General features: G+C 45.7%; 1 protein-coding gene across 7 annotated transcripts in view; it reads right to left on the bottom strand.

The window, feature by feature from the left end:
• SRGAP3 (SLIT-ROBO Rho GTPase activating protein 3) overlaps window positions 1–23,001 on the bottom strand; it is a 253,258-nt gene that overhangs the window by 31,962 nt on the left and 198,295 nt on the right. For 2 of the 7 annotated variants that reach the window (XM_049098635.1, XM_049098636.1), the window contains exons 11-15: window positions 19,619–19,646; window positions 17,099–17,185; window positions 10,556–10,586; window positions 9,368–9,428; window positions 7,550–7,627 (exon numbers count right to left, since the gene is read on the bottom strand). In XM_049098635.1, the coding sequence (XP_048954592.1) occupies window positions 7,550–7,627; window positions 9,368–9,428; window positions 10,556–10,586; window positions 17,099–17,185; window positions 19,619–19,646 (285 nt within the window). Of the gene's footprint in view, window positions 1–7,549; window positions 7,628–9,367; window positions 9,429–10,555; window positions 10,587–14,563; window positions 14,667–14,711; window positions 15,021–17,098; window positions 17,186–19,618; window positions 19,647–23,001 lie in introns of those variants that run through there. The other 5 variants (XM_025450903.3, XM_049098637.1, XM_025450904.3 and 2 more) reach the window with 4 other exon arrangements.

Below are 23,001 nucleotides of genomic sequence, written 5' to 3'. Positions count from 1 at the left end.
CTTTGGGATACTCAGATTATCCCTAATTTTTCCAGGGACAAATGTCCTTTATATGTGACTTCCACTGAGCACTTCCTTGCTTTCTGGCACAAAAGATGTTCATGGATCACCTTGTACTTCCCTTGACCCAGATCTGAAATCAAACATTTCTCCAAGAAGCTCTGTTTGCTTTTTGTAGACAATGGTATTTAGAAAGCAAGATCTAAGTTCTAGATGTGCTCAGTGGTATAAAAATGCTATGAAGAGTTTGTTGGAACACCTGGGTGGCTCAGTGGTTGAGCGTCTGTCTTTGGCTCAGGGCGTGATCCCGGGGTCCCGGGATCGAGTCCCACATTGGGCTCTCCACAGGGAGCCTGCCTCTCCCTCTGCCTGTGTCTCTGCCTCTGTCTCTGTGTCTCTTATCAATATATAAATAAAATCTTTAAGAAAAAGCTTCTAAGACTTTAGTGGATAGGAGAATACATATTTTTTTCATAAGTTCACAGTTATTTCCAATTCATATTTAAAATTCAAGATTTTCTTTACCTTCATTTATTTTATATTGGTATTTCACTTTTCTTAGTGAAAATCTTGGTTCTGAATTCCATTAATAATGGATTTCTGTATCTGCCTTATCCTATAATATATATAAACATAGTTTTAAAATTTTAATAATAATATCACCACTAACAATAAACCTAATACATAAAATTTAAGGTTTCTTTGCAGGGCTTTTGCTTTTGTTTTGTGGGGATAGGGGTTAGTCCTCAGAATGTATCCCACTAAAGATGTATGGTCAAAAGATAGAAAGTACATTAGTGGTTGCCTAAGGTGGGGGCCTGGGGTATAGGGAGTAACTACAAATGGATACAAGGTTTCTTTTGGGAGATGATGAAAAATTTCTCAAATTGGATTATGGTGATGATTGGACAATTCTGTAAATATACTATAAACGGCTGAATTTACACTTTAAAAATGGGTGAGCGGGATCCCTGGGTGGCGCAGCGGTTTAGCGCCTGCCTTTGGCCCAGGGCGCGATCCTGGAGACCCGGGATCGAATCCCACATCGGGCTCCCGGTGCATGGAGCCTGCTTCTCCCTCTGCCTGTGTCTCTGCCTCTCTCTCTCTCTCTCTCTCTGTGACTATCATAAATAAATAAAAATTTAAAAAAATATATATATATATAAAAAAATAAAAAAAAATAAAAATGGGTGAGCTTTATGGTATCTACCTCAATAAAGCTGTTAAAAATGTATGACCAGCGGCACCTGGGTGGCTCAGTAGATTAAGCATCTGCCTTCAGCTCAGGGCATGATCCCACATTGGGCTCCCTGCTCTGCGGGGAGTCTGCTCCTTCTCTGCCCCCTGTTCATGCTCTCTTCTGCTATTTTTCTCTCTTTCAAATAAATAAAGTCTTTTAAAAAGTATGACCAGAGCACATGTTCAAAAGTTACTCTGTGTGATGATGAATTTGATACACATCTTGTTTCTAATTATATTCAATTTTAGGGATTGATTTTTTCCTAGAAATTCTTTTTTAAAAAAATTGTAGTTTTGAAAATACAAAGCATTTACATTGTCCAAAAGTAAAAACCAGATAAAAAGTTACATGCAGCCAAGCCCTACTCTTACCCTTCTCTCCTCCATGCCTTACATGTAACCATTTTCATCAGTTTCTGGTTTGCCCTGGTTTTTTTTTCCCATCAAAATAAGCAAATACATGTATGAGAATTTTTTATCCCCCTTCATTTTTAACACAAAATATAAGTAGTATATGATACTGCTACATACACTGGTTTCTTTGCTTCATAATAAATATGAGAAATCCCTCCGTATCATAGAGATCTTCCTTGTTCTTCCTTTAAAAAAAAATGGCTGCGAAGTACTTTATTTCATGATTGATCACAATTTAGTCAACCAATCTCCTATAGACATTTGACTTCTTTTCAATCTTTTGCTACTATAAACTTTGCCACAACAAATAACCTTGGGCATGTTTTGTTTGTTTGTTTGTTTGTTTGTTTGTTTGTTTGTTTGTTTGTTTTTTGTGGAGGTGCTTTTCTGGTCAGGTCCTAGAAGTGGGATTGTGGGTCAAAGGGTATAGACATATGTAGTTTCACCAGACAGAGCCAAGTTCTCCCCCACTAGGTCTGTACCATTTTATATTCCTACTGGCAACAGAGGCTTCTTTTCCACAGCCCTGCCCATGGAATGCTGTCAATCTTTCTTTCTTTCTTTCTTTCTTTCTTTTTTTTCCAATTGGCCAGGGAAAATGATATTTCAGGAGAGCATCACTTTTCAATTTCATCATGAGTTGCTCAGCGAGATCACCCCCAGCTTCCACTGGAGGAGGTGAAAGGAAGCACAGAACAATCCAACCCCTCCCTGGAGGTGCTGACAGATGTCTGCACCATGGGCTTTCCCTCCTTCTCCAGAACAGCCCACAGACTGTTCTAAGACTGGCAAGCAGTGAAGAGCAGAGCTAGAAATCCATACTTGGATCTCTTTACTCCACCTCCGTAGGAAAAGAATGCATGTCACTGCCAGGGCCTCTGCCAGCCCCAACATACTTTAACATTAATTAGGGAGCCCCTCCTTTCCTGAGCCAGGTCTTGTGGCTTCAGAGCATGAACTGGAGTTCAGTTCCCACCTGCCCTCTTCGGCTGAGCCCCGCTGTGTTGTGCTCAGCCTGAATGACTACATGGCGGCCTGACCCTGATGTTCCATAGGTCCACCTCTCAGATATCCCCACAGGAGAACAGGAGAATTCCTTGTGGGGAAGGAGGGGAAAAAAAACATAAAAAATCATTGCCTATACTGATATAGCACTTCTCAAGTGAGAAGCACATTCGCACACACAATCTCTCTTAATCCTCACAAGAGCCCTGCATGGCGCCCAGGAAGGCATGGTTCCAACGCCACCATTCTCTCTCGCAAGAAAGCTGAGGCCCAACAAGCAAAACAACTTGCCCACATTCACATAGTCAAAACAGACACCAACAGCTCCCAGGTCTTATAATGCCAGGGAGACGTTTTTCCTTTTACCAATGTCTGTCTGTCTGCTTACATGCCTCTCTCCTTCCCTCCTTACCTCCTTCTACCTTCAGAGCAGAATCCCAATCTTTCCCTTGTCTTTTTCAAGAAAAATGATTCTCTGAATGCTCAACACATAAAAAGCTGTCTTAGTTGAATTGGGAGGAGAGGTCCACATCTCTGTCCTAAGGCCCCTCTCTGTTCCTGTAGCAGCCCTTGAGTCCTCTCCGAAGGACCAGAGAAGCTCAAAGACTCTAGACTAGAATTAGCTATTTCCCTATTATTACCATATATTACCTGTGGGGTCTCATGATTCAAAAGCACATAGATTTTTTTTTCCTCCATAGTGCATATTAGCTCCCCTCACCAAGCATGACCAACATATGGACTTTACATACACACCCATATACTACATATGTGCACACCACACACACACACACACACACACACACACACACACACACACACACACACAGATTTGCTCTTGCTTTTCCTCCCGGAAAGCACTCGTTCCATAAAAGGAACCACCCAAATATTCCAAATATTCTCTCTTCCTAGCCTAGGCCTTTGGCTCTCTGCAAGGCAAGTCCATTTTGGCTCCAGGAATAATTGGAATTCCAGAGCTCAGGAGGAGCAAGATAGTTTATAGGAATGATGTCTTCCTCCAGGAAGAGAACTGCAGCTAAAATTCTAGGCAAGTCTGAGAGAATGTTGTGTTCATACTTGGCTAGCTAATGTCCTGGGGAGGAGCGGGGAGGATTGTTACCCAACAGCCCTGCCTACAGTGCACTCTTGGCCAGGTCACCAGGGCACTGCCAAGGACTCTATGGCAGGGCTGCATCCAGGGCAGAGTGTGAACACAGTGTGTGCTGTGTGCTTTGAGGCTCTAAGGAAACCTGGTGCCAGACTGGGTGCATGGCAGGAAGCTTGCAGGTGGTCTCTCACACGAGGACTATTCTCTGTGAACACTGGTCCTCCCAAGCCATTCCAAGACCCCTCAAGATGACAACCCCCAGCTCTAGAATGTGTCAAACCCTATATGCCATGACTTCAGCCTCAAATCCAAACCCTATCCTGACCTGTACAGGGTGAAAGGGCCATTGACTCTCCTTCCAGCCTCCCCTCCACATAAGAGGAGACCCCTGGCAGCTCTCTCATTGTTACCTACAAAGGGGACAGTGGGGAAAAACAGTTTTCCCAGGAAAACTGGCCTGAGGGACAACAGCAAAGCATGGCTCTATTTCTGCCTTTTTGTGATATTTCACCTTCGTTTTTCTAGAAATGTCTCAAAACTTGCGTGATGAGTTTAAGGCTTACTGACAGCAAAAAATCGTATCATTATCATCACCATCTCAACTAAAACCCTGGTTGACTTGTGTCAGAAGTAAAAGAAAGTGGGTTTAGGAATAAGCCGAGAATGAATTCCTACATGTTGCAATTTTTCAGAACCTTAAAGAAAACAGATCTATGTTCCTTTCAACAGCCTTATACAAGGAATGTAGGCAAGAACTTCACTCAAGAGAGAAAGAAGGGGGCCAATGAAGAAAAAGACCAAAATCTCTTTGAACAAATGGCAAAGGACAGGCAGGCACCCTGCAGGGATTGAGGGATTTACTTTTTTTTTTTCTCTAAGATTTTATTTATTTATTCCTGAAAGACACAAAGAGAGAGGCAGAGACATAGGCAGAAGGAGAAGCAGGCTCCCTGCAGAGAGCCCGATGCAGGGCTTGATCCCAAAACCCCCGGGTAAATGGTCTGAGCTGAAGGCAGACGCTCAACCACTGAGCCACCCAGGTGCCCCAAGGGACTTACATTTTAACAGATAAAGGGAAGAAAGGAAAAATGCATGATGTGCTAGTTTAGAAAGAAAATTCAGTCCCAAGTTAGAGCGTGTAGGAGAGAAGAATGGGCTAGAAGAGAAATGCTGAGCTTCCCCAGGCTTGGTCATCTGGTTGGCGGGGATGCAGAGAAATGCAGCAGGAAAGGGGGTGCACGGGAAGCAGGAAGCTACCAGTTGCAGGAGAGGTGGGAGGTGACCCTGAGGGTCAGCTGAGTAAGGAGCCAAACCTAGAGCAGTTGGTTGGTGAACATCAAGAAGCAGAAAAGAGTACATGGGAAATCTGGGCACAAGCCAGGAATGGATTTTTCTAAAAGAGACATACCAGGAACAATTTTTTTTTTTTAAGAATAAGCCATAGTTCACCATAGGCTCAGGTGGAGTAGAAAGACAAGCCTGCCTCAAGAATGAGATTCATTCTGGAATGATGGAGAGAGAGAGAGGAGCCAATGGCATACTTGGGGCAAAGAAAAAGCAGAAAACATTTTTTGCAGCTGAGATTTGGGTCAGGTGATCCCTGCTGCACAGGGCTCTGCCGGAGGGGACCCGAGGCCTGTTGGGAACAGGTACCCAAGCAAGTGGCAGAGGTGTTGACCTTACAAAGCACGATCAAGAAGGAAAGAAAGCAGTGCTCTTGGGGCGGAGATAGGGCTGGACTGCCTGGTATAAGAAAGTTACTTACAGAATACAGTGAAATGGAAATTTGAGGTGGGGGCAGCCGCCAGGCTAGAGGCACTGTGTAGTGAGCTTACCCAAGAGATTTAAAGAATTCTGTATAAGGAGATGAGCCCAAGAGGATAGAACCAGCAAAGATTTCAGACCATGGTTCTGTTCATTTACAATGAACACAGGGCAGCAGGTGTGCTAAGGAGTTGGGGGAAATGAACAAAACTTTGGATTGGGCTATGCAGGGTTGTCAAGAGAAGCTCAGGGAATGATGTATGACACTTGCATCAGGGAGGTTGATGGAAGATACCTCATGCTTTCTGGCCTCCTACACATGCTGTTTCCTTAGTCTGGAATGACCTTTCCCTAGTTTTTCTGGCTCATACTTTTTAAGCCTCAGCTTGGGCATTTCCTTCTCCAGGAAGACTTCTCTGGCTTTACTACTCCTCCCTACCCCATCCAAGCGGGCCAGAGGTTCCCACACCACCCAGTACTTACTCTGTTTTTGTTTCTTTGGTTTTTAAAAGATTTTATTTATTTATTCATGAGAGACACACACACAGAGACAGAGGCAGAGGGAGAAGCAGGCTCCATGCAGGGAGTCCGATGTGGGACTCAATTCCACGACCGTGGGTTCATGACCCAAGCCAAAGACAGACACTCAACGGCTGAGCCAGCCAGAAGTCCCCCCCAGTACTTACTCTGTTGTCTGCTAAACTGGCTCCCTGCTAGTCATGGCTGTCTTCTATTCCCCTTGCATTTCTAGGCCCTAGTCCATTACCCAGCGCAGTGTAGGGCTCAGTGAAGCCTGCTCATTGTGAGGACAAGAAATGCACAAGTAAGAGTTTGGAACAGGGAAGTTCTGGGGCTCTCTGGTTCTAAGTGCCCAAAATCCTAGAGCAAACTCCAAAACAGAAGCTCCACAGGACATTAGGAGGCCACCAGGCACCACAACCAGCCAAATCCTGCTCTTTTTTTTTTTTTTTAATTTTTTAAAAATTTTTATTTATTTATGATAGTCACAGAGAGAGACAGAGAGAGAGAGAGAGGCAGAGACATAGGCAGAGGGAGAAGCAGGCTCCATGCACCGGGAGCCCGATGTAGGATTCGATCCCGGGTCTCCAGGATCGCGCCCTGGGCCAAAAGCAGGCACTAAACTGCTGCGCCACCCAGGGATCCCCCCAAATCCTGCTCTTTAAACCCGGTTCAAAGCCAGAGTGCCAAGGGCTATGGAGGTCTGTGGCATTGACTGCTTGGGGCTGACAGAGTTGGTTCTTCCACTCTAGAGCTAGACCTTGGATGGAATCAAGGAAAATAGTGAAGGGGTGACTTTCCTCAGGAGACTGCCACTCCAGAGGAAGCCGGGTAATAGGGAGGGAGAATTTCAGGGCTGGAACAGGGGGAGAGACCTGCTCAGAGCACAGGAAGCAGGGACAAACCAAATACCTTCCAAGACTGTTAGGAAGATCACATAGAAGGAGGGGTAAGAATGTGCTTTGTAAATTGGGATATGATATACTACAGGGAAATGGGTTTAGATTGGAGTCCTCAGACTATTTTTCTTTTTCTTTTTCTTTTCTTTTTTTTTTTTTCTGCCAAAATACTGCATTAAAAAAACAATAAGAATTAGGATATTCTAAAAGCCGCCCAGTGTGATCTGTATTCTTCCAACTTTTCTAAAACACAGCAGCATTTATAGACTCACATTGTAATTTCAAGTGCTTTACTCAGCCCTCTTTCCCAGAAACTACTATACGTCACTAGACAGAGTTGCCCATGTGTGCTAGTAAATGCTTAACAGCTAACTCTTTAGATGGAAAAAGGCAAAGAAAAGATGTTGGCATTTGCCAATTTCTGTGGTGTAAATACTCCTGCCTTGGCTGATTTCAAGCTATCAAGGGGCAGGCACTGAATCCAGTTGGAAAAAGATGTGGATACAAGCCAGCTCCATCACGCCGCTGGCTCTAAGACACACGTCAACATCCATCCTGGCTTCCTATGGACACAAGCTGGAGATGGTGACTCTGCACCTACCTCTCTCAAAGGAATTTTTTATGTCATTGACTTCGACCTGAGATCCTGGCACTCGGAAGATCCCTTGCTGTTGGAGTCCTAAAAGAAACAAACAAAGAGAAAATGCCATAATGCCTGGAGCTCATCTGACCACTGGGCACATCGATGACCCTCCCCACTGCCTGTCTCTTTCTCCCACCACTCTTTACAGGAGTCATTCCCAATAAAGATCTCCTGGCAGAAGCCCAAAAGTAGCCTTTGCAATGAATTTCAGCTGGCCCCAATACTCTGAGACATCCTGCTTTATGTGTCTGTGACTTCTTGTTGGGGTTTGAAGGAAAAGGCCATGAGAGGTTTATATCAACATGGAACCAGTGAATAACTTCCAATTTGGCCAAGATGCATTTTGCCTACCAAGTTCACCAGGTACACTGGCACCAAGTAGCTTGGCCTGAGTTTACAAATGCCATTTCAGTCTAACAGCCATAGAGTTTTTGAGCAAGAATGATCAATACCATACACTCAACCATTCCCACCCCCTACCTATACAGATATTTTCTTCCTTTCAGGAAAGCTTGAGTCTAGAGCTTGTGGGTCAAGGGGCTTGGGGACATTAAATTATTAAGGAAAAGAAATCTTTGTGTGTCTGTGTGTGTGTGCTTCTACAAAGCCATAATAAGGAGGAGACCCTGACACCTGACATAACAGTAACAACACAGGATTGGAACCTACAGGACTGAACAGTAACCTATAGAATTAAAGGAATTAAAGGGGCTATCCCATCTTGAATGGGAATTCATGGGCATGAGGTGACTGTGATCTTTTCTCTCGCATTCAGTTTTTCTATATAAAACAACTCTCCAAAAATATAGAATAAAAATAAAATAAAATAACTCTCACATTATAATTTAGAAAAGTGTTTACTTCTAAACGGCTTTATTCCTAGTTTGGTTTGTACATAGTATGTGCTTTAAAAAAGCTTTTTTATGTCTTTCCCTAAGCAATATTGAATCTTTACCACCTGTGTCTTTTATCCCATCCTCCTAGCTCATTCCCATCAAGTCATACTTCCCTTCCTTCCCATATTAGACCTTTACACTTGCCGTGTTAACGGCTGGCTTCTTCTACTCAAATGTCACCCCCACAAAGCTGTCTTTCCTTACCGCCTTAGCCAAAACAGCCCTACTACTCTCCAGCCATTCTCTATCCCCTTTTCATTCAGTTTCTTGGCATTATCACTACCTGAAATTTTATTATTTCTCTGTTTAATTTCCTGGCCTTTCTAATTGGTAACGTAAGCTGCCTAGGGCCTGTACCTTACCTGTCTTATTCATGCTTATACTCCCATTGTCAGAACAGTGCCTGCTATGCACTCTGAAAATACATTTTTGGAGGAGTGAATGAATGAATGAATAGATGGAAGCACAAAGGAAGTTCTGGGATACCAAGGTTAGCAAATCTCAGACACTCTTATTTCCTTAATGGAACTTGGTAGAGTCAGTGAACTGACTGATTGCCCAGCTACATTCAGTATGCAAAACACAGACCTCTAAGGTCAGCTGGGAGACACGAAGGAACTGAAATGGTTCTCCTATCCAGGCCCTCCCTGATCCTTGTTTTTTTCAGTTTCTGGGTCTTCTCACCACCACCTTCATCCCCAGACATACAAGGCTCAAAAGAGCACTCAGCATAGCAGCTGTGCCAAGAAGTGTTTTCTCTCTAGGAAGCAGGGGAGTAACAGGAAATCTTCCAAGATGAATTAAAATCTCATTTCCTATGAGAACAGCCCAGCACCTGTTCTGGAGAAAGCTGAAAACACTGCCCCAAGATTGAGCTTACCATATAAATTGATGTACCGGATGCAGCTCTCGACTACAAGCGGTATAGCTTGTCCTGAATCCTTAAGGAAAAAAAAAAAATGTGAGTTGTACTGGGCTTGGCAACCAACACAGGAAAAAAGACATTGCAAACACAGATAATAAACTCAAGCCAGAATATTAGTACCATCAGATTAGTAGGAAAATAAGCAAGGAACTGCTAATCTTAAAGTCTCCACAAACAGTTAAAATAGAAAACCTTATTATGTGCAGAAAAAGGCATAGCTACGATAATTTTCAAGAAATGCTCTGTCTTCTTACTTAGCTAGGAAGAAATCAGGGCTCAGAAGGGCACATCTGGGAGGGGGAGGGAAGCCACTGCCCAGGGAGGGGCTGGCGTTGGCTCCTGAAGAACGCTCTGCCTTCCTCTCCACTCTGCCCCCGCTCAACCCTATCCTCTCAGTGCTCAAGGATAAAAAGGCAGGATCAAGGCCTCCTTCTAGCACTGCAGTACCTGATGCTTGAAATAAGAACACACTATGGGAAGCAAGGATGGCCCCAAGGGTCCTTTTGAGCTCTGAGAAAGGGGGCCGAGTCTTCTCATGGGGTTACAACCTAAACATCCAGGCAGATACTTTGTTTAACAATAAATGTGTTACAAGGGAAAGTACTAGGAACAGCTAATGTGAGCCACTGACCATTGAATGGCCAACTTAGTCAAAATTGCTGAATAAGATGCAATTCTAAACATACACATGGGGGAGGGGCAGGGGATGAGTGTATTTTCAATTACATTTTCCTAGATGGGCCTGTGGCCATTAAGAGTTGGGCAAGGGCTAGTTTTCTCTTGGATTCCGTGACTGGTTGACCTATTCTTCCGGGTCACTTAAAGAGCCCAAAATCTTTCTTAAACTTTCTTTAAAAGGGGCCAAATTAAATTACTAACCTCCTCAGGCGAGGAAACAGCAAGGCACACGTAGTATGTTCTTGCAAAAGGACAGAAAAAAAAAACAAACCCACGAATTTCGGTGCCTTTGCAGTTCCTCCACACCCCACCTGTGAGCTCTCTCCTTGGTTAATGACAGTCAGGGGGAGAGGAGGATACAATGGACCCTGAGGCGACACACGAGGTGGGTCCTGTTCTAGAAGTCAGTACTACAGACAGGTTCCATCCAGCTGAATGGGACTAACGGCCCTTTCTAGTAAATACCTGGTTCCTGGTTCGAGCATTTCTTCTTCCTCTGATAACAAAAAATAAACAGGCAGCAGAGCAGGAGAAAAAGAAAAGATTACGCAGGAGTAAGATCAGTTAGAGTAAGCAGATCCTTCAGAGTCCGTGAACGCGGAAATGCAATGGCAGCCAGCAACGGTCCTGGGGGGACTGCCAACCAGCCTGCTGGTGGGGAGGGCCACCCCCGCCCTCAGGGCCACCTAAGAGTCTGCACCCTGCCCCTGGCCAGCCTGCTGGTGGGCCTGCCATGGATACTGGGTGGCAAAGGGGCCTCTATCAATCCTTGTCGAGCACAGGGATGGTGTGTACTGAGCACCTTCCTGATCCCACCTTTAGCTTCTCCTTGACACAGGGGCTGTTCATTCACCAAGGGGCAGGGGCCTACCTAAGACCCCCTAAGGTTAGCACAGCTATCCACAAGAAGGAGGGACACACACCTTCAGGCATCTACTGTGACACTGTCCCTGGAAGTCAATTCAGGAAACCTCACTCTTAGTACGAAGCGATTTCACCAAGATTGTGTCTATTGGGTGCCCTCTGGATACAATCTGACAGGAATCTCCCTGCTTCCAAATTCAAACAGCTTCCCATGCTTTCCTACCAAACACCCTGGGTAGCTTTTCCTGGGTCTCCATTGGCTCTGCTCTCCTTCTTACTCTCAGTGAGAACACCTCAGGGAACCCCAAAGCTGAGAAAGGCCTGGGAGGAGGGAGGACAGTAGAGCCAAAACGCTTTTAGGATCTTGCAGGTAGAACTGGAGCCTTTACTTTCACGAAAGCCAATGAAGCTACCCATTTTCAGGGGAGCCCTGTGTGTTCTTTCTCCCACATGTGCAGCAGGTCAGGCTCTGGGGTGGGAGCTACATATCATCCAGGCTCCTTGAGAGGCTGACCTGAGAAAGTGGAGGGTGTGTACCTTCTGGCTGGTGTCATCTGTCCAGTCCCCATCATCTCCACAACTGGAATTAATATGTTGGCTAAACCTACCTGAATCCTAGAACTGAGCAAAGGGTCTATCAGATGAGACTCTATGAGCAATCTCCTAAAAGCTAGTGACCACAGTAATGGCCAGCATTTCCATAGTACTTACTCTATGCCAGGAGCACTCTAGAAACATGGCACATATTAGCTCATTTGATCTCGTCACACACTCATAAGGAAAGTAATCAATATTCTCATCTTACAGAAACACGGTGGGGAATTCTCACTCCCAAAATTTATGATAACATTTAAATGGACTTTAAAATTTAAAAGAAAAATTGAGTTTTCTTCTGAGAAGGAAAAAAAAATCAAGGATTCTGAAAAAGGCCAATTCCAAGGATTCTAGAAATCCATCAACGTATCCGTCATTCTTAATTTGGGGATGTTCTCCTGGCCCACTAAACGCTCATAATCACAGAGTTCCAGCAACGTCATTTTACTGAAAAGCCGTTCACAGGTTTGACATTTCAAAGCTGGGCATTCTCCTTTCATGCAGAGTCTTCAAGAGAAAATTAAATTCCATTCCCAAACATTGAAGGATTGAATATATTATATGACTGCCTTTCCATTGTCTCTGGAAGCTAACCATCCCTGAGGGTGAGACCCTGCTACACGTGAGTTACACTCTTCTCGTGGAAGAGTTTGTTGAACTGCCCTGATGGTATGTGGTAAAAGTGCAGTGTGACCATAAAGAAATGCACTTGTGTTTAACAGATACACCATTTTTCTTTGATTTTTTTAGTCAAATAAGTGTTTATCCTTTCAACTAGTCCCTTGAGGGGACCAAGTGTGCACTTACTCCAACCACATGACCCGTGCCAAGCGGCTTTTGAGAGCCAGTCAGCCAGCACCCCCGTAGCATATGCCTCTGGCCATTCTGTCCCTTCAGTGGTGTTGCAAAGCTGAAGTGAATGACATTTTTCCTTCCAATGGCCAGGATGTCCATTCTAATATGAGGTTTTGGCACCACTGACCAGGGCCACGCATCAGGCTCTAAGGAAGACTGACCAAGGGCACCAATGATGATATATTTAGAATAAGAATGTGGCTTCCCAAGTGACTACCTCCTCCAAGGGGCAAACATGGTTGAAGCTGTGATGTGTTTATCAAGGGCGATAAAGTCAGACTTTCTGACAGTCACACATTCTATGTAGGAGCTTTCTAATAAAAGACTGTTTCATTAAACAGAACACCTAATTCTCAAGTCCCGTTGGGTAAGAGTCAGTTCCTTCCAAGTGCCCTGACGGATCATCTGTCTCCAAAGAGCTGAGCAAATTCAGGAAGGCATGCCTGTCTCTGAGCCTTCATTCACTGTGTTTCTCCTTTCAGGGACTCCTGTCTTGCTCCTTCCCCTCCACTCTGTTCCCATCCTTCCCTCAAAGCCTCACCAGCAGCCTCCTGTGCTCTGGGGCTCCTGGCTCTTCTTGCTCTGAGCACTCACTGCACCTGCTTCCATGCGGAGTTCACAGAGTGCTTGTCCCAGATAGCCTATTCTTTCAGTTTTCTGTGCTGAAAACCTCCTAAGCATAAGCTACACTCCTTGGGAGCAAGGAGAATAGCCAATGTGCACCTCAGTCCCCTCTCAGCTACGGAGAGTGGCTTTTCCCAGGACAAGGGGGAATGAGAAGAAGCCTTGGTGGCGACAGAAGGGGAAGAAAAGGAAAGAAGGACTCTTGACTCAGTTGTATCTTCCCATGACCTATTGGATGGCAAATTGCTCCCTGGGGGTCCCCTCCAAACAGTACCTCTTTCCTGATGCACCCAGTGGTACCCCTCCTTCTGGGATCCTCTGTGCCTCACTCCTCTGAGGTGGCCTAAAGCAGCTCTTGCTGGTGCCCACCCCTGGATGGTCCTGACTGGTGCCCTACTGTTCCACCACCCCCTGCCCCTCCTGTCCCTTCCCCAGACCTCAGCCCGCAGGCAGAGACAGCTGTGCAGCCCCAGCTGCTGGCCCTGCCCACAGTCCCATGCATGCCCTCTGCCCTCCCTCACCCCCATCCTGCAATTCCTGTGAACAGTGTGTCAGGACAGAGGAGCGAGTGTCTGGGAGGGGCAGCCTCCACGACTCCAAAATCACCAGTAAAGTCCAAGAGCATTTACTTTCCTCCTGACTGACACCAGTTATCTTTTCTGCAGAAAGTGTCTTCACTGGAAAATGGAGGGCTCTCAAATAACTGGCAGAGACCTTCCCCCCTGCTCCCCCTGACTCGTGTTCCTCAAGCATCTCCCCCACTTGTCACCTTTTGCAACTCTATGGCCAGCTTCAGTTGCCTTGAGTCGTTCATTCTATCTGGGATGCCTCAATCCTGTGCCCTTAGCATCCAGGAGACAAGAGAAACTTCCTGGGCTGAAACACTTTCATTTTTAGTTTAGGATGTACAGGGTTAATCTGGAATTCTTAAGGGACCACCTCTGCTCTTCTCTTTCCTCTCAAAATGCTTAACAAGAAGCAAAATAAGGTAGGAGAGTTTTCTCTCAAAAAATTTTATGTGTTTCCTTTGCCGGTATATTCTCAACCAAAAAATACTGGTATAAAAACACACTGCTACCCAAGAGATTTTCTTTGTGTTGCTTCCAACCAATCTCTTGGGAGGTGTGGGTGTGAAGCGAGGTAAGGTGGTTTCTCTAAGTGTCCCTGGGCCTAGCTAGGACCACAGTCACTGAAGCAGGAGAGATTGGCTGGTGGGGACCACTGCGCTGGCATCTCAATCCCACCTGGACTCCTTGGGCTGCATTGTGATCTTATCCCTCCCCTGGGGCTGAGGATCACGGGAAAGCACTTAGGATCAACTGGTCAGAGACAAAAGCAGCTCTGCCTTTCAGAAGCCCTCACTTAAAGCTAAGAGCAGGCTGCAGTAAGGAACTAGCTTGCCCCAGGGCCTGGCCCAGGGCACAACTGAAAGGTCCGGTTGGTTCTGGGCAGGGCTGTTGGCCGAGGGGAGGAGGTGGAGAAAGGCTGCCATTACATTGGGTGCATTCGCGGACTCCGTGGCTCCCCAGCAAGTACCTTAATAAACGCTTCCATACAGCCGTTAAATAGTTTATGGCTACACACTGAGAGAGGCCTAGGTCTCCTCATTTTCTGTGGTTTAGGGGGAAGACAGGGGGGCCTAGGGAAAACGGAACAAAAGAAATCAAGAAAGCAACCAACGCAAACATACAACTGGGAAAGACGCTCTTAAAACCCATGACTGGAGGAGAACACAAAATGCAAATGGAAACCCCTGAGCCCCCAGCACATTGGTGTCCAATGCTCCATCTGAAGGCCTTTGGATGTTTACAGGGATCTTAATTTACCCACAGTGTCAGGCAGGAGCAACGCTCGTGTAACACAAATGCATTCTAGATCACAAGAGGGAAATAGTATGTATCCAGGAAACCATTGCAACTCCAATCAGAGGCTGTCATCCCGCAAAGCTGACCAGATGGAGGAGGAACCAGGGGAGAGAGGTGTAATCTGCAGCCTGAGAAAGCAAGAGACTTTCAATGATGATTGGAAGGGTTAATTTTCATTCCTTGGCTTAAATTCATCACCAAGTCTCAACTCCCAATGTACCGTGGTACTGATCTTTCTAATGCCTCTCGGCATTTCTAATGCACTTGACTAATCTTTATTTCGTTGATCTAAGAGCCAGGCAATTATTATTCTCATTTTAGAGATGAAGAAATTGATTCCTGGAGGGAGGTTACAGCTTTTTTGGGGTCCCCAGGTGACCTGGGGTGATGATTATATCCTGTGCTTTAGTCAAGTACACTTTTGATTAAGGCACTTTCAAATCTATCATTACACTTAATGTTAGCTCACCCCGTATGGACACCCCCATTTTACAGAGGCAGACGCTGAGGCCTAAAGAGGGGAGCTGGCAGTGTCAGGCCCCAAACTCAGGCCTCATTGGCTCCAATGCCAAGATTTTTCCCACCAGACCAGTCATGGAGCCTGAGGCCACTTGTTCACTTCCAGCCAAGGACTCATTCCATCCCATTAACCCTTGCCAGTGGAGGACCTGTTGGGTCAGGTTGAAAGTGTCTTGCTTTACTTGAGGATCTCCATTCCCTGGGCTCCACTCTTGGCTCCAGGGAGGGGAAACCATAACACAGTTCATCAGGAACAGTCAAACAGCCACAAACACTGGACCAGTTTCGAGTTGCTCACCATGCATATACCTGTGTTGGCTTATTTGCTCATCTTTCGCCACCCAAGTTGGCCTGACTCAATGCTGCCAGCCTTCCAGGGCAAAGGGCTTTCTGAGGTTAGGAGGAGGCCCCTAACTGGGAGAGGCAGTTCATTTTCAAATGGCTTGGTTCACAATTTGGGGAGCAACAAGTGGGGACCCAGCCTGGCACAGATAATGTCCACACGTGACGAGCAAAGACCTGGTCCCCCAAGTCTTGACTGATTTCTGTGAATGGGCAAGAAATCTCATGGATTGTGGAGCCAATTAAGGTGAAAGAGATTCATGCTGCCTCTGCTCACTGGCTTTGTTGTGTGTCTTCTTCAGAGGCCCAGCCATCTAGGGAAATATCATCAGCTTCTCCTACATGTTTGAGTATTGAGCAAATGCTGCTAGCTCCAGGACATGCATGGGCAAAGACACAGCTGAATCCAAATATCATGCCACCCAAACATTGGAACCAAAATAACAGCACAGACCAAAATTTTAAAAAGAAACAACAGGCAAGACCATTTCGAGCCCATCTCGGATCTATGTCAATTTGGTTAGCTAAGTCCTTTGTCATTTCTTTGTCATCGGTTACCGATATTTTGAGGATGTGGGTATGTAGGGGTTGTACTTCTTACAGTGGATCTGCTTTTGAGTTTCCAAATGCCAAGAGAGAGTGTGAAGAAAAGAAAAAGATGTGACACAAGGCCACAGGTTTTAAGTCTTAGGATTAGGAATAAGTTGAGGACAGCAACTGTGCCGTCTTGTCTCCCTCAGGTTTAGGGTTTCTATTTGTGAACATTCTCAGATGGTTGCCTTATCTCACACTACATGATACCCTCACAATGACCCTGTGAGGTAGGCGAGACTTATTAAGTCTACTTTAAACATAAGGCAAATGAGCCCATGAGAGATTAAGAAACTTTCCAAGAGTCACACCATAACATGTAATTGCAGCTGAGAGCTGAATTCAGCTCTTCCTCCTTAAGATTCTGGTGTGAATGTGAAATTGGGAAGTTGATTTTATCACAGAACATCCAGCAGTTGCTTTAAGTTACCTGTTAAACTCCCCTGGCCAGCAAAAGTAGAGATTCTTAACGCAGGTGTTGGACACCCAATATAAAAAAAAAAACCTAGGGTGCCCAGCTGGAGGGTTTCTTAAAATAAGTCTTCAGGAATTTTTTTTCTTTAAGTTTACAAAATGGAATGAAGAGGGAAAAGGATACTTTTCCCATTTCTCCTGTCCAATCCAGAAAGCAAAGACTATTCAAATCACACTGGGATTTCTTTCCTTGTGTGGTGTTCTGGGTACTGACTGGAAATCTCTGACAAGGAAACGTAGCTATCCCAACTTTGCAGACATCACATCGATTTTGACTTACTGAGGTGCTGGGTGGGGCACAAAGCGGGGAGCAGGGGGGCAGCTCAGCCAAGGAAAGTGGGGCAGCCTAAGCCTTCCATCTCTTCTGCTGCTCAGTTGCAGAGCAAAAAGGAAAGAAAGAGAGAGGCAGGGAAAACAGGAACAGAGAAAGCCACAGAGAGGAAGAGAGAGAAACCAGAGACCAATGTCCCCTTTCTGCCTTTCAATCAAGATGAAAATTAACATACATTGGCAACATAGGAATTGGCCTCAAAGTTATTCTGTGATCAAAAGGACAGTGACGAAAATATTCCCTAGATAACCCGAAAGAGGTGGGTGTTAACATCCAAAATGGTGGCAATGTTGTAGTTCATTGGCAGTTGGGCCCTTGGAAGCTGTGCATGGGTATCTGTCAGGTGCATCTGTCTAGACAAGAAATCTCATGTGCTTTCACCACTAATCCTGACCACAGGGACAAGCTACCCTGGGTTAGGGAAGCCAGTCTGGAGTTAGAATAATCACAATCAAAGCTTATGTTTGCATCTTACTGTGCCATTTATCACATACTTTTCAAGTGCATTATTGCATCTGGTCCACCTAGCTACAGGGTTATGAATTGGGATTATTCTAAGATCAGGTTCTTAAATGTGAGGGAAAAAATGTAATGTGTTGCAGCCCACGTGCAAAAAGCAGTCTGTCTACACAAGGCCAGCAGCAAACTTGGCTGAAGGGACCTGCTCAAAGGATCATCCAAATGACGCTAACCTTGGGCAGGAAACCATGGAAGACACAGAGAGCCATAGCATAGAAACATCTCACTCAGGGCCTTTAGGATTAAATTAAAAACCACTTCAAGTTGGCAGAGCATTGCAGACAAGTTTTAAATAATTTTTGGAAGTAAGGGGAAGCTTTTAGTTTACTAACAAAGTTGCCTCTGACCTTGGCCAAGGGCCAGAGTATAGATGGCTGGGTTTGCAGTTTAGTGTAGCATATCTAAGTGGGAGGTCTGTAGTTGCAGCTTGCATTTCCCAGGCCCTAGGTCAAAGAGGGTGTGGAAGACTAAATCTCAGAAGGCTTTATTTAAAAATTTAAAAAATAAAAACAACCCTAAACTTTTCTCTGAGGTAGACCTTGGGACCTGGCCAAGGGTTCGATTACAGATCTCTCCTGCAATCTGCTGGAACCATCTTCCTTTGCATGAGTTCTAGGAATTAAGAGGAAGTGAGGGATGGCTCAATTCATCCCCCATCTGTTTTCCTATTTGCAGACTTTGGTGTAAAATGTGGCTTCTGTTGTTTGGGGACTATGACAACATTCTTTTGCCAGGAAAACTAAATAAGTTAATGAGTTTGTTTCTGAAAGGTTCTTAGAAAGTGACCCTGCACATCTGCTGACCCTTGTGCTGGAAGGTCCTTGCCTGGCATTGTGAATCATCCTGATATTCCCAGACTGCCAGGGCCCAGAAGAACAGCTGTACAGCTAAGCTTCTGGAAAGCCCTCTGTCTCCCCCATCCTGGGCCTGGCAAAGTGAAAACCTCGGAGCTTTCCAAGCCTCTTCCCAGCCAGCTCTCTTCCAGATGAGCAGGAGGGAGTTGAGGGTTCATCTTTTCCCTTGCCAAGTTTAACCACTTTCCAGGATTCTGGGCCACTGGCTCAATTTGTGTTGGGCAGTGGGATAACTATTTGCTGGGAACTCGAAAGGAAAGAGATGGACCCTAAGGAACAACCAGGGCAGCAATAGGACTGCATATGGATCTAAACACTCTGAAAGAAGAGGAAAGGTCCAGTTGTTCAAAGTCAACCCCTCAGCTACCAGCTGCTGAGTGGAAAGTATTCACTGGCTCTGGTCTGCTCAGGGAAAAGCGGAAAGGGTAAGGTTTGAGCAAGCTGGAGAGAAAGCAGAAGTTGCCCATTTGTTATTTTCTTAGCAAGGGACTCCCCCATCAGTCCATCCAAGTGCCCAGGAGGTCTGAAGCCAGGGTGCGGGCAGTACGGGTATCTGTGCACGCTTACGTGGCTGTGCGCATGCATACGCCCAGTTGTGTGCCATAATGAGCCAAATCCAAAGCCTTGGCAAATGAGGACCCCAGGCTGGGCCGTCTGCCTAGGCTGGGCAGTTTGCTCAGCAGCCATAGAACAGATGGGGAGACAGGTCAACGGCTACCCCACAGCCTCTGGCCTCTACTGGTTGTCCTCGGCCACTCCACAGTATCTATTACTGTCCCACCAGAGGGAAGGCGCCAACAGAACCAGACCCCGCTTTCCCACAGCGGCTGAGAAAGGCGCCCTCCCCATCACTGGCCTGTAGGGGACGTGGCTTCACCGGCACGAGGCTAGGACAAGCAGAACAGCCAGCTTTCTCTCTCAGCACAGCCACACCATCCCCCTGGAGACACTGGGGAAGAGCTATCCCACTCTAAAAACAGCCCAGCTTCTCTGAGCTCCCACCCTCCCGCCTTCCCACCTCTCTGGCACCCCCGGCCCCCTCCCATACCCCACCCTCAGGCAGCAGGTGCAAAAAAACAAGATCCCCAACTCTTACCTGGTTGTGCCACATTCTGCTCTCTCCCCTGGAAAGAAAAGTACACATTGATGTTTAATCGTTTGTTGTTGTTGTTGCTGATTTTAACCAGCAAACATTCCTCTTTTTCTAAAGACAAGAAACAACTGAACTTGATTATTTGCAAAATGGGAGATCTAATTATGCCTAAGTAATGGTCTGCTGGAAAGAACTGAGTCTTATTAAATCCCCAGGGCCTCCTATCTGTAAGGCTATGTTCACATAAACTTCATTTTGTATTGTTCACATACATTTTTTTTTCAGTGATTTTTCTAACTGCAGCCTGCTGGCCACTTGCATTAGAATCTTCTGGGAACCTTATTTTTTTTTTTTTTTTTTTTTTTTTTTTTTTTTTTTGTAAATTTTTATTTATTTATGATAGTCACAGAGAGAGAGAGGCAGAGACACAGGCAGAGGGAGAAGCAGGCTCCATGCACCGGGAGCCCGACGTGGGATTCGATCCCGGGTCTCCAGGATCGCGCCCCGGGCCAAAGGCAGGCGCCAAACCGCTGCGCCACCCAGGGATCCCTGGGAACCTTATTAAAAATGCAGATTTGGGGGCTTTCCCATGGGCCTCCTGAATCAGAACCTCTGAGCTAAGAAGACAGGAATCTGCATTTTAACAAGTCCTCCAGGTGATCCCTTTTTTTTTTTTTTTTTTTTTTCCCAGGTGATCCCTTTTGTGCATGCCAAAGCTCAAGAACCCACTCGCTGCTTTCCATCAACAAAGGTTGGTTAGAGTGTCCCTCATATGTGTGGCCCTGAAGAGCAGCAGCCATAAGACACCTCTTGCTGTTCCGAAACCAGTCACACCCCTGCCCCCACACCCCTCCTGCCTTCATTCCCACTTGAAGATCTTCCTGCTTCCTTCACTGGAAAAGAAAATCAGTAAGACAGATCTTGGCATGCCTCCATAAGACGCACTCACCGACATGTGCCTGCCTGTCCACCCTCTACCTCTTCTCCTCTCCAGTATTCTGGAGAAGCGTCCCGATTCTGTCAAGACCCAGCTCTCGTTGTGCTCTGGGTCCCAGCCCCTCTGCTGTTCTCCGGGGCTCTGTTTCTGCAGGTGCCCCGCCCCCTTCCCTGGATATCACCAATCTCTTTTCTTCTGGATCCATTTCCAACAGCATATAAACATGTTCTAGAATCACCAATCTCTTTTCTTCTGGATCATTTCCATCAGCATATAAACATGTTTATATGTTCAAACCTAGCTTTGAAGCCTCCCCTGGGCCCCCCTTCTCCCTCTAACTCCATCCCTTTTTCTCTCCTTTACAGCAAAGCCTGCTGAAGGAGCTGTCTGGGAGGCATTGTTGCTTCTCTTGTTCACCACACTGAGGTTGGCTTCTGGCCTCACCATCCACAGAGCCTGCCTGTTCCGTGGGGCCGAGTCCACGGTCTTCTCTGCCCTTCCCTGATTTCTCGGCACCATCACCTCAGCAAATCGCTCTCTTCCTCTTACAAAGCTTTCTCCTTGATTTTCACAACCCTGCATGTGCCCAGTGTCCCTCCTGCCTTCCAGGCTGTTCCTCGGTTTCTCTTGCTGTCTCCTCACCTCCCCAGGCTCTGACCTCCAAAGGAGGGGATGCCCTCGGAGGTGTACCTGAACAGATCTCTTCCTACAGACCCTCTCTGGGTAACCTAAGTGCTTACCAAGGACTCCCTAAATCTTATCCCCAGATCTTCTATTTCCCTGGAACCCCAGACTACTGGCCACTGCCTTCGTTTTAACAGCTCTATCAAAGCATAATTTACACAGCATAAAATTCACCCATTTGAAATGTATGATTCAGTTATTTAGTAAATATTCAAAGTTATGCAACCATCACCACAATTCAATTTTAGAACATTTCCTTCACACAAAAAAAGATCCTTTCTGCCAATTCACAGCCACTCCTTCTTCCCATCCCCAGTCTATGGTAACTGCTAATCTACTCTCTATGTCTATGGATTTGTTGATTCTGGATATTTTTATAAAAATGGAATCATGTGGGGTGCCTGGGTGGCTCAGTCAGTTAAGCGTCTGCCTTCGGCTCAGAGTCCTGGGATCGAGCCCCACATTGGGCTCCCTGCTTGGCGGGGAGCCTGTTTCTCCTCTCTCTCTGCCTGCTGCTCCCCCTGCTTGTGCTGTCTCTCTGTCAGATAAGTAAATAAAATATTTTTAAAAAATTGAATCATGCAATCCACAGTCTTTTGCATTTGGCTGATTTCATTTAGCATATGCTTTTGAGGTTTATCCATACAGCACGATTCAGTACTTCATTCCTGTTATGGTGCAGCAGAGACTCTCTAGGCCAGAGCTGTCCAATAGAAATATAATGTAAGCCACAATTTCTAGCAGCCACATTACAAAAATCGAAGAGAAATAAGTGAGATTAATTTTAATAACATATTGTATTTAACTTAATACATGAAAATGTCATTTCAACATGTATCAATATAAAAACTCATAAAATATTTTTTTGTATTAACTCTTTGAAATCTGGTATTCATTTTACACATCCTAATTCAGACTAGCCACGTTTCAAGTGTTGGATAGTGGCCGCATACTGGAGAGCTCGACTCTAGAGTCCCATCCAGCATTCACATGAAAGGACTTTTTAGAAGAGAGAACTGAGCATTTATGTTCTCTACAGACAACAAGACTGAATGAGAACAGGGACAGAAATGAGGGGAAGAAGAGAGGAACAGAGGTCTGAAAATAGAACCTGAAGGGAATCAACACACAATCCTGACCAATGCCACAAGCAGTTACAAGAGTGACTGCAATTAGTTGAAATGAAGCCAAAGACCAAAGCAGGAAAGGAGAAAAGTTAGGCAAAATGGAAATATCTCTTCTGCTTACTGTGATTATGTGTCTGGAGCCTCAGTCAAATTCCCACCAGATGTCAAGTGACAGTTTCACATAGACCTAAGACCTCGAGTTGCAGCTAATGCAACCCATCAAAGAGGTCAGCCAATGGCCTGTACTATCAAGCACACCATTTCCTATAGTTAGCTACAGTTAGCTGTAACTCTGACTCCAAAGGGAACCTGTGAGGTGTTTCCTGTTCCACCCTCTCTTGGTTCCAAAATCACACACCCCTCTACGTGCTCGCCATGGTCCAGCCACACTGCCCTCCTTTTACTTCTGACTTGCTGTGTTCCTTCCCAGCTTCACACACACTGTTCCCTCTGCCCTGACACTCTTTCCTTCATCCTTCCATCTCTGCTTGAATGTCACTCCCCTCTAAGGCCTTCCTGCTTACCCAACCTAAAGCAAGTCTCCCCTCCTGCGTCCCATCCCCACCCCCATATACACAGTTGTCCTCTATCTCCATTCATGACACTTACCACGGTTATAATTCTTTATTTAGTAGTTT

This window comes from Canis lupus, chromosome 20, assembly GCF_003254725.2.
Source record: "Canis lupus dingo isolate Sandy chromosome 20, ASM325472v2, whole genome shotgun sequence".
NCBI lineage: Eukaryota > Metazoa > Chordata > Mammalia > Carnivora > Canidae > Canis > Canis lupus.
The sequence above is the reverse complement of the archived record's forward strand: the minus strand, read 5'-3'. Positions and strand labels throughout refer to the sequence as shown.